Below are 12,441 nucleotides of genomic sequence, written 5' to 3'. Positions count from 1 at the left end.
AAGGTCTTTTTCTACTAAAAATGGTTTTTAGAACTTCCTGTAAAGCGTATTAATGCTAAAATAGTGCTTCTGAAATTGCATTGTACAGAAACTGTCCCTCAATTTATCCAAAGAGAATTACACTTTACTCCTGAAAACCCAGGTGATAATCTAGATAAGAGAAAACATTAGCATGAGCTTTTCCACTTTCGGTTTTATCAGTATAAAATTTATAACTGGGTAACTTTTATACTGCATCACAGTCACATGGTCTCATACGTGCCAGAAAATACTTCTTTTGTAGATTTGAAGTGTAACAAAGAAAACTGTTGAACCTTAGTAATTTGTTTAAAATACAAAGATTAAAAAAAGCCCAAAGAAAAATCCCTCTCAATGAAGTTGCTGTTAAACTGACATTATTAAAAATACTAAACCCACTTTTTTTTCCTGCCCTATCCTAAGAGTAATTCATCAATTTATTCTTGCAAACAAGCATTCCACAGCAACGGGGGGGGGAGGGGGGGGAATTAAAAATCTCTCAGTATTTATAGCTATTATAAATGAAATTAAATTATGTATTATGTAACCCTGTAGCTACTTTTAGCAAACTTCCCACTGTTATTTTAAATTGTGTGCAACAGGAAAAAAGAGAAAAGAGATTTCTCATCTGCTTTTCTTGTTTTCCCTTCACAAAAAGGGTAACATTCTGATATGTATATAATGTGCCATATTCTAATAAAGTATATTTGGCTGGGAGTTCCCAGGGTGAAGTCTGTTGCCAGCAATGGACCCACTGGGAAGAGCAGACGCCTAGAAAATTAAATCAAATCCAAAGTGAAGTTTCGAATAACATCCAAAGCTCCTGTATCAAAGCCACATATATCCAACATGCCTCTGTCATCTGGATCTGCGATGGTAAAACCATTTGAGGTCATTCCACAAACAATCAGTTTAGCAGGAATACCCATTTTCTAGAGGAAGGACAAAAAGAAAAAAAAAAATCAGAACACACATATACAGTAACTGAAACATGCCAGAGGGCCAAATCTTACCATAACCAGAATTGCAGACTGCCTGTTAACACTGTACTTAACCTGCAGTAGATACATTTAAATAAATGGAAATAATTACAATGAGGTATATCAGCGCAACTTTCCTGCAATACTAAGATTCATAGATTATTTCAAATGCAAACATTGCATTTGCTATTCTGCAGTTCATTCTAAGAGAAAACTTTCAATGATAATTATCAAATCGTCTAATAGGAGTCAGAGTGTGTTTTTGTCTAAGGCAAGGATTTCCAAATGTTGGTTGAACAAATACAACAACTGTGGCCTGGACAATTCTGCTAAATGAGCTGAATTTGCAGGTTAGTAACCTGTAAGGTAAAGCAAAGCAAGTGGCATGAAGGCCAGAGTACAGGAACTCTTTGTTTAAAGAACAAATTTAGGAATAGGAGCTAATCTCAACTAAGAAAACTAAACACGGTGGGCAAGTTAAAGAATTTTGGTATTAATTTCAACTTGGTGGACATGATAGGAAGATTAATGTCCATACATACATGCTTGCCAAAAAGTACTTTTTGTAGTTTAAAAAATAGTTCCTTTAAAGCATAAAAGATTGTCTGCTGATTAAATAAGAGTTTTTAATAGCAATGTGCTTGGAGAAGGTATTTTTCTTAGTTCTATTTTAAAATTATGAAGCTGCAGAGCTTAGAGTAGCCCCTCTAAAACATAATGAGCTTTCTTCAAAAGATACTATCACCTCATCCTACTGACACCTCCCTTACAGGCTTATCTTCATTACTTCATTTAAACTTTGCGATATCTACTGCAGAGATCAAAGTTATATTTAATTCTGTGAGCCAGATTTCATTCTGTAAGAACTATAAAAAACTTATTCAATCAATTATAAATAGAATGCAGAAATGCATATATTCCCTGAATACCAAAAAAATTTTCATTGATATTGCAGTACACCAAGCAGGGCAGGATAATTACAAATCCCTTTAGCAATTCAGTGGTTTAAAGTATGCGTAATTAGTGCAATATGTGCACTAACTCTGCCTAACTGCAGAATACATCAGTTTTTAACAATATATAATTATTTACTGAAAAAAGCCACAATTAGTTCAGTCTCTAAAACATTTTTAGAAATGGTATTTATTTTGTACTGTATTCATCAATTATAAACAGTCAGAAGCATATTTACCTCTCTGTACTCTCTAAGAGCTGTTGCAGGATGAGTATTTCCAGCAAAGGTCTCGTTATCCGTAAATACAATGAAGACATCAGCAGCTGTCTGAGTTTTTTGAGCCCATATCATTGGAAGGGAACAATCAGTGGTACCCATTGGAATCTTAAACGGAAAAAAAATATATACATGGAACACATTAATACAGAAATTAATAAACGACAGAAAAATTACTTTTTATGTAAGCTTCATGTTTTATCACACACAGAGGCTTCTTTGTTAAACAATTCAGTTATTCATTTCATTTTAGTTTTGTCCAGAGGTTTTTTTAAATATTCTTTTCAAACTAACTCATTGTGACCTAACACTGCCATTCTAAATTGCAATGTTTAATATCCTGCAGTTGAAATAATGACATTTGCTGGACTTTCTCTAAATAAAAGGAGAAAAAAAATCCAGTGTTTTACTATACAGATACGGACTAAACACAGTACTAGAACTGATTACAAAGAAAATATAATGTAACTGCTGAGACTTCTAAACTCTGATGTTAGCAACAACTATTTCCTAAATTTTTTTTTTTTTTTTTTTTTTTTACATACTTCATACATTTTCACTAATACTTGAGGTAACGTCATATCAGCTGTCACTGGGCAAGGGACCATTTCATGTGAAAAGGCAACAATATGGGAATCCTTCTCAGTACGTGCTACAACCTGAGAAAGAGGAAGACAAAAATAATTTAGTTATATTACGCAGAATTTTTAAGGTCTGGATCAAGGCATTTCCTACTAAACACACAACATGACATATCCTTTTGTATTTAAGTCACCATGGCTCCTCATATGCACTAATGCTTTACTCTACGCTTTAAATATTCTGTAATATTACTACAAATAAACATAGCAAAAATCAGAGCTAAAGAACTGCTCTAATTACTGTAACTAAAGATACTTCCATATTTCTTCTCCCCCCTCTGACATAAAACACTGAACATTTTTAAACACCAACAGAAGTTAGACTCCTCTATAATATAAATACACAAGAAACTTTAGAATGCCAAACTGAGGGGAGAGTGATTGTGATACAAAGGCCATATTGGTAACTCAAATGCACACAAGAATTATCCCAAAATTTCTTAATCCAATCTGTATTATTCTATGAATGCTCCTGAAAAAAATTAAAATGTATTTTCAGCTAAGATAAGTGAAAAAGCAGCCTTGACCACTTTGATTTATACTGGAAACCAACTTCTTCAAATTGATCTTTCTGAATTTGGTTGCCAGTAGCTTTAAGCATCTGGTCTATCAGTGAGGCACAAGGTCACATCTTCTGTACCCAAAAAATATCATATGTTTCTGATTTCTAACCAGCTTTAGAGTGCCTTTGTATCAAAAGAGCAGTTCAAGCTGCAAATAGTTATAAATAAAAGAAGTTTAATGCCTCACCATACACATTGCTGCTGCAACTGTGCTAGCATTGAGCACGCTGCCCAAAACTTTTTGTGTCATTGATGCACTGACATCAACTGCAAGTAAGAAGCGTTTTCCTGTTGGTTCAACTGTCTAAAAGGAAAAAAGAAAAAAAACAAAATAGGTACACATAATTAAGATATTAATTTCTTCTTCCTTCTTCTGCTTTCAAGCCTAGAAGTGGGGCTTTTTTTTTTTACTCTTTCTGGGGTAACATTAGGACAATAATGTTGCCAAAAGCTGAATGTATCATGAAGTTTTAATTCTTTGTTTAATACAATCCCAATTCCTAAGATGTTTGTTATAAAGTTTCAAAATTGTTATCCACCCAAACTTTTCTTGGTCATTTTATAAGCTTTCGAAAACAGAAAATTATTAAAAAGCTTAATTGAAGAACTATATTACCTTGAAAGTTTTGTAAAACGAGGCATCTAAAGCTTCTAAAATATCTTCATCAGGACGCCACCAAAGCTTCCCTCTGCTTCCATGTCCAGCTTTATAGGTTTCTAATGCAACCAAAATATGGAATGGATGTATTTTACCCTACAGGCAAAAGAAATCAACAGTAAGTTTTTGAAAATCTGAACTCCAAAAAAAAAAAAAAAAAAAAAAAAGTAAGAAACTAAAACTAAAAATAAGATCCTACTACAAAAATCTGTTTTAGTATATTGTTACTTTAAATTTGTTAAATTTGAAGAGTTCATGCAGTCTTTACACAGCTGTTGTATGAAATGATACTTGTCGGTTACTGGTAATGGACCTCATTCCCTTTCCAGAACCCTCCAATGAATTCCAAATGTTATCTTATACCATCACCAGAATTTTGGTGAAATTTCACCGCTCTATCTGTGATTGTCCAGTGCTATTTTCTATCACAGGCTTACAGTAAGAGAAAGTCCCTCTCCTGCTGAGGGGAAAGGAGCTGAGCTAGGAAAAGAACAAACTTAAAACTAGTTTTGTATCAGATACAGTACAACTGGACAAAGAAACTATTTTCAGAATACAGTATTCATTTTCCTCTTACTATAAGAAGACAGTCCAAACTTCTTCTTCTTTTTTTGCTTTCCCTACATAAACCAAATCAGTGGCTGCTGCATGCTAAGTATCCTAAACCACATCTTTGCTTTACTGATTTATCAACATTTTGTTATCTTTTTCCTCAAAGGGAGTTTCAGTCATTAATCACTACCAGCAGCAAACCTCAGCACATCTGAATGCCTGTCCACTGTCCTTCTTCCATCAATGTATTGTACCACCATCTTTGCTCTTGCTTCTCCAGTGCCTCAGTAACTATGTATGATTAAAGAAGAAACCAGAGAAAGGGAAGAGCAGTGGGATGGGGAAAAAAAGGACCTACTGTTGTTGTTCTCAATTGGTCTTGAAGAAGTTAAGTGTCCTGATTTTAATCTCCCCAACTCACAAAACTAATAGAAAAAAACACTTGTCTTCTCTGTCTCCCATTAAATCCCTGAAAATTTTGTTCTCCCTTTGGGGAACCCTCTTTTCCTTCTTATTTTCTTACCTCTCTGATGGATAGTAAAGCAATCTGAAAGGAGAAAGTCTCCTTGTTCCATCTTCTTTTTCCTCTCAGCTGCTATGCTAGTTTCTTCATTCACTTCCTAGGACCCTACACAAGTGACTTCCACTCGCTTTTTAAGCTTGTATTGCTGATTCTCAATTACAAGACTCAGAAGCAATGGATGAACCCAACAGGCAAAGCTTGCCACAGCCCTAATTTAAGAAAAGATCCTAGCTGTCAAGATACTTAATTTGTAGAAAAGTTTCAGAAATGGGGGGGGGGGGGGGGGGGGGGGGGGGGGGGGGGGGGGGGGGGGGGGGGGGGGGAATCAAACGAGAAATGATAAATACAAGTTTTAAAATCAAGGTGCAGGTATTCCACTGCAGTTTTTTTAAAGAATAAACTACACATTTCCTCCAAAGAACATCCCTTTTATTTTGTAAAGAGGTTGCCTGAAGAAATGCAGTTTAGGAAGAGATTAAAAACCACAACGGCTGGCACTGATTATGAAAAAGTTCTTACCTTTTTTAGCAGTTTCTCATTTCTCAGTCTTTCACATACTATTGCCACTTCTGAACCTCGTGGTTCAAGCACTGAATTTGCTGTCAGCTTTCCTAAATTTCTCAACAATACAGAAATAGACATCTCCTTCAGCAATGCCTTCCAAACCTACAATCAAAGAAAGAAAAGGGAAAAAAAAGACGAGACTCCCAAACTACAAGAACTGACATCTGTACATTAAATAAGTGTATTTTAAAGTAAATGTACAAGTTATATGAAGATCTTAATTATTTTAAATTAACTACTCAGGTAAATAACTTGAAAAACAGCATAAGGGCTAATTTTTATGGAAATCTAGACTTAAGACTCTAAAAAGTGTTACCCTAAAGAGAATACAAAGCTAATGAAGTTTACCTACCTCTTTAGATTTCAGATGGTTTGTCAGGAGATGCTCTCTAACTAGACCATATTCCTCTATTAAATGAGTAACTTCCAATTCATCTTTTGTGCGTTTTACTTTCTCCACAGCCTCCAGATACTTCAAGAGTTTTTCAGTCTCAGCAGAAACTGCTTTGTCTTTATAAGCCTCTTGGACATCTTTCCACCCTTTGGTAATATATTTAGTGACTACAGCAATTCCTATTGAAAAGAAAAATATTTTCCAAGCAGGATTACCGTCTTTATACTGGCATTTATCATTCTAGCAAGCAAATGAGTTAGCAAGTTTCCTTCTCAGACCTGCCAACCAGCTATAAAAAAGGTCAGCCACACACAACTTAGAGCAGTCGTTTTAATTACTGTTGTCTTCTAAGGAGCCTAACATATCTGAAACCAACAGATCTTCCCAAATAACGAAAAAGTGTTATTTCATCATTTGTAAGCAAATAGGAACAAATTGATGGAATTGTATTATCTTATCTTCTCTTGACATAAGGAAGAAATAGAAGGAACAAACTCTGTTTACCTTGAAGATAAACAGGTCAATTTCTGATAAGACCACTCAGGTTTTTAAGGTGCAATTTACAGGATACCATTAGTAACAAATCCTCAGTCTACAATAGTACTTGGGTTTCCAAAATAGTTCCGCAGTAAATATAAAAGGTTTAAAACACAGTATTTTCAGGTAAATAAAAAATTATTACCTTCACTGGCAGGTTTGAGGTGGGACAACCTCAGAAGATCTTTATGAGACCAACCACTTCTTTGTTTATATTTTGTAACTGCTAAAGCAACAGCCATGCCATTCTTTCCATTGTACCAATCTGCAACAGCTTTCCTCAGCGCACGGCCCCACATGCCACATTTCATGCCCTCCTTCAGATCTTTTTTAAATTGGATGAAAGTAAAGAGATGGGTTGGTATGCAACACACCTCAGGAACAGCTTTAAATGCCGCTTGTTTCGTTTTTGCATCAGAACACTGTGAGCAAATTGCAAGAGCAAAAAGCAGGGGCTCCTGTTTTGCTGCTCTGCCTTCTTGACTAAATGTCTTTATTTCTTGAACAACTTCACAACCTCTACCCTCTTCAATCAGTCTTATTAAAGCTTCTGCATTTGCAAAGCCCAGCTTCTGCTCCTTGATGTAATAAGTACCACCTTCTGAACCAAAACACAAGAAACGTTGCAGTCGATTCATATCGGTGACATGCCACACATAACCACTTTCAGAGTTCGGCACCTGCTTTTCATTCAGGAGTTGCACTTGGTTTTCTTCGTCCTCCATTGTTTACACTTCCAAGAGGTCTGTTGAAAGAATAATAAAGTTTATGAAGAACTATTGTGAAAACTTGATGACTCTACTCTTTTATCACTTCTTAGCAAAGTAAATATATCTATACACTTGTAATTTTTCCTTCATAAATTTAATAAGAGTATACTCTAAGCGTGCAATAATACATATCAGTTAGGGGAAAAGAAACAAATAAAGTCTCTGAGTTCCAATGGTGACGAATTTATTTCCTTAAAACCAACTTAGAAACTACTTAACCCCAATAAGTGGCACACAGAAAACATGGCTGGTGTTATACCCTTTTGCCACTAATATATTAAATCACTTTCTTAGGTAGATTTTTGGATTGCATACTAAATTTCTCAAAACTCAGATCTTGCCCTACTCTATTTTGCTGAAGAACTGGTAATACTGACCAACTGAAGAAACATGATGCTGAAATAAAGAACTAAAATACTGAAAAACTGTTTACTCAGAAGACTTTGTGAGAGTTTAAATATGGTGGGTTTCAGTGAGGTTTAGACAACAGCTTTTTAACAACTGACAGTAGCTCAAGAAAAAATTATCTTTATTACAGGCTCAAATAGTCTGCTGTTTCAAGTGAGATCCAAGAAAACACACAGACATAACAACAAATTCTGTACTGCTTTACATTTGAGGTTAAGAAGCAAAAAACAGCACAAAAATTCACAATCTTTCAGGCCTTTATATTTACACACTCTTGAGTTGCAAGAGTGTTCAGGTGTAGTATTTGCAGGCAACAACACTGCTCTTACTTGGAGAATATCTAGCATGGTAAAATTCAAACCATAACATTTAAACTGAAATAAATGCAGGTGAAATGAAATCAGCAGGGTAAGGGGAAGAAAATTCATCATAATCACTATCTCCAGAACATTAATATGACAACAATAAATTCAGTTTTCTCAGTTCTCACCAAACAATAAAAAGACACTAAATAGCACCAAGAGGTCCTATTTAAAAAAAAAAAAAGCACCAATAATCCACTCCATCAAACTGCATATAGATCTTAAAATATGCACACGCTAAAGTCTGAGCACACACAAATGACATTTCAAAGAAATCCACTTAACAATTTTTAAGTATTGCAGATATCTACTTTTGACACGCTTGTTTGGATACTGAAGATAAAAGCCATTTTGCTTCATTTACCAGGATAAGCTAGCACAAATAAATGTCACTAATGTGGACAGTGATTTTTTTTCCCCAGTTTAGGTAAGCAACACACTGATTTACAAACAACTTCCCTACTTTCTCTTTGACACAGAATTTTCCTTTCTCTGCAAGCGACTAGAACTGTACCCTTCCTCCATTCTTGCCTATCTGCAGTGATGTGCTGTCTGCATCCAGAATTAAATAATAAATAATCATCAGTGTTCCTATGATTTCTATATGCTGCTAAAATCATAAAAATAGAAGCCATATGCTGACACCTGGTTTAAAAATGCAGGTTTCAGTTAAAAAATAACTAAGAAATATCTTTCATTGTATTATTCAGAGCACCAGTGCTCAGCTATTTTTCTTAGTGCTTAAATATTCTAACCATGTTTCCTGCCAAACCAATTTAAATACACATCATGGTTAAGCTGACTTTTTCACTGACATCTGAAGCATGCAAATACACTGAAAATAACAAGGGTGGATGAATACCATATTAGTACATTTTAATGTCTAAATACATTTTATTTCAATACATTTCAAATAGCTGGTTTCATTAAACAGAAGGTAATGTTTCACAATAAACATACAAAACCCAAACAAAAAATCCTGAAATCACAGTCAGCATCCTTTAGTTTATTTATAAGAAAAAAATGGTACGCTCTGTAAGAAACATTATCTTGAAGCAAAAATAAGAATGGGAAGCATAAAGAATTATGCATGAGTAATGAGATCTCCATATATATGAAATCTTGAGAATCTTGTTGCATCTTTCATACCCCTGCTATTACGAATATTACTACATTAAAATAAGACTAATGGGAAAACTCTTTTCAGTCACCTATGGATTACCAAGACTTAAAACTGAACTCGAAGGACGACGCCTCTGGTTAAACAAAACATCTATGATCTCACTTTGCTCTTTGTCTTAAGAAATACCAGCACTACTTTGAATATTTTAGAGTTTTTTTCCTACATTTTTCCATTTGCACAGGTTCCATCTGATATGTCCATTTTATTTCAATTCTCACTTGGAGAGTCTCACTTGTCCTCACACACTTAGTTTTATAGTCACCAATACAAATTAGCTACCATTGTCATCACCACCCTGAGAATGGGAACAAAACCTAAATGAAATAATTATAAGATTTCTAAAATTACAAATAATATTTATCTGGTTTGAAATCTAGATTTATTTATAAAATACTGTAACACAAGATCAGTATTTCCATCAAAGGTATCAGCCTGAAAGGCAAACAGTTCACTACTTCATTGTTACATGTGAATATGCAGTGTGATGTTAATTGTATTGTATTAAAGAAGTTTAGAGCTAATCATCAGAGAAAAAAGTTCTCCTGCTGCACTTCTCTATCACACTGTATAACAAACCTAACTTAGGCACGTTGATAATGGATAATTTTTATGTTTACTTTGGTATGGACTAGGTTTTTGTATGGACCCATAGCACTGAAAAGAGGTACGTGCAAGCATCCATAGTCTTCTGACACAAACCCATATTTTAAAAGATAGTTGCAAATGTACACTTCTAGTTTTTCTGAAGCTTAGCTCTTTAATTTGCCTTCTTAGGAATATACTATGAGCAACAAAACCAGATGCTGTTACAATTTCCACCTTTTGTAAAGCTTCATTTTCACTCAGCCCTCAAAGTCGTCTTCTCAGACAGAACACAGTATATTCACAATGGAATGAATTAACTGCGGTACTCATCCCATTAAAAATGCCTACGACAAGTCTTTTGAAACCTTTAATAAAGTTATTAATGCCTTCTGATAAGCAATCTAGGATACAAAACAGACTTATCTCAAATGCCTTATTGCTGCCTCAGGGATTTAAAAAAAACTTCAAACCAAGATAATCTTTTGGATCCTAATAAGAATTGTAAATTCTTTAAAATAAATTTATATTTAAAAAATTACCCTTGAAATCTGCAATAGCTGACGCAAACCATTAATTTCACTACTAAACAGCCACACTAGAAGTATCAAATTTAAACTTCACCAGGATCTACTGGAAAAGCACTTATTCAGTATTGAACTATTTAAATCATGTTGGCCATTTCTAACTGCTGTTTTATATTTCAACCTCACAAGCTCCCAAAGCTATTCCCTCCCTCTAACCTGACCTCAAGTCCCTCTCCTCTGCCCAGACCTCAAGCTTATTTTCTGCTTTAACACCTGTACAACACAGACAACTTTCACCCTCGCAGATGGATAAATGCAAATACACACTTAACATATGCTACACCATAACCCTACTCTTCATCTGCTGAGCTGCAGCAGTGAACTTGAACTTCAAACACTCATGGAGGATTTATCAATGATATTCTGGCTCCATAAGCATTTCCAATTTCTGAGCTACTTGAATGCAAACAGCAACGTGAAAAGCCTCGAAAGTCACAGACTAGATACTTTACAACAAAAATTGCTGAACTAAAATTCATGGTTGCTCACTATTATTAATGAAAGAGAAAAAAACACTAAGGGAATTTGTTTTATATTCGAAACACCATATAAATTAATCTATAAGTGAAATACGGCTTTGACTGGTCTGAAACAGCCTATACAGCACTTACATCTTGATTGTAAGTCAATATCTTTATGCTGCTGTACCATAACATGACGGAGTTTTGTAAGTTAACCTGTGTTATTTTCTATGACTTTTACAATTCACCCCTCGTGTTCCTAAGAAATAAAATGTCTTACAGTACAAGTTTCAGGTGCATATGAAAAAAAAAATACAAAAAGGACAAAGCTTTAACAGAACTACAGGTTCTAACTTAAGTTCTTAAATTTAACTGCTATGTTAACAATGATGAATCAAACTTCGTAGTGAAAACATATGGAATTAAACTTTGACCAAGTCAGATCTTTTATGAAAAAAATGCATTGACGTTTTAAAGACAACACTTCAAATTGTCTTCAAATACTTCAAAACCATATACACTTTGCTCTACAAGAAACTGCATTCTCCCACTCTGCTCTCAAAATTGTATAAGCATTACATACACTGAAGACTATAAAGAATTTCTTCTAGTTTATTGAGTAGAGAGACTATAACCATCACACTGAGCTACGGTTGTAACAAAATACACCTGCACTACAGCAGAGCTCTGACAACAACATAAGTCCTCGTACTTCAGAAAACAGGCATCCCTGTGTAAACAGGAACACTAGGAGAACATTTCCCAAATCACAAATGGCATGATCACCAGTATGATGATAGCACAGGAGATACCAGACTATATGAACCACATACTTGCTCAAAAAAATCTACTACAGAACTTGCTGAAAAGTCTATTAGCTTAAAAAATTTATTGACTGGAGGGAAAAGGTAGCTTAACTGACGTAGAACAAAATTATGTGGAAAAAGCATCTACAGTTGACACCCAAAAACCTGTGAGTTTAGCGGTCAGTTTCTACAAAGACAATAAATACAAGTGACGACGAAGCAGACGAGTAACCCCAAACGACACGCCCTTTAATCCCCTCACGGGGTTTCCAACGCCCAGGTGCCAAGCAGGCGGTGGCCATTTAGAGATGGCCTCTCCGGATTCCTTCAACATCCACGCCAACCCCGCCGGCGAGGCCGCCCGCTCCCCGCCGGGGCTGACACAGACGGGGAGCCCACACCCCCGCCGGGCCGCGGGCCACCCGGCCGGGGCCAGCCCGCTCCCCCCGCCCCCAGCGCTCCCCCGGGAGGCGCGACTTGCCTGCGAGGCCGCGGCCTGGGAGGGGCCGCGGGGCAGGGCCTGCCCGGGCCAGCGCGGCCTCCGACGCCGAGCAGTGGCGCAGCCCCAGGGAGCTGCGGCGGCTGCCGGGCCGCCGGGCGATGGGGAGGGGAGGGCAGCCG

General features: G+C 36.0%; 1 protein-coding gene across 2 annotated transcripts; it reads right to left on the bottom strand.

The window, feature by feature from the left end:
* Positions 1-719: 719 nt before the first annotated feature.
* On the bottom strand, positions 720-12,389 carry RO60 (Ro60, Y RNA binding protein). Of its 2 annotated transcripts, XM_050900896.1 has the most exons (9): positions 12,302-12,389; positions 6,807-7,406; positions 6,083-6,303; positions 5,686-5,832; positions 4,050-4,187; positions 3,621-3,737; positions 2,775-2,888; positions 2,191-2,337; positions 720-950 (listed from the first exon to the last, which is right to left on the bottom strand). In XM_050900896.1, exons 2-9 carry the CDS (start codon positions 7,384-7,386, stop codon positions 798-800), a joined length of 1,617 nt encoding a protein of 538 aa, XP_050756853.1. In that variant the 5' UTR covers positions 7,387-7,406; positions 12,302-12,389; the 3' UTR covers positions 720-797. The 2 variants fall into 2 exon arrangements, with proteins under 2 accessions (XP_050756853.1, XP_050756854.1); XM_050900897.1 differs by lacking the exon at positions 720-950 and having other exon boundaries at positions 2,235-2,337; positions 2,782-2,888.
* Positions 12,390-12,441: the final 52 nt, after the last annotated feature.

The sequence above is a fragment of the Gymnogyps californianus genome, chromosome 8, assembly GCF_018139145.2.
Source record: "Gymnogyps californianus isolate 813 chromosome 8, ASM1813914v2, whole genome shotgun sequence".
In the NCBI taxonomy this organism is placed as follows: domain Eukaryota; kingdom Metazoa; phylum Chordata; class Aves; order Accipitriformes; family Cathartidae; genus Gymnogyps; species Gymnogyps californianus.
The sequence above is the reverse complement of the archived record's forward strand: the minus strand, read 5'-3'. Positions and strand labels throughout refer to the sequence as shown.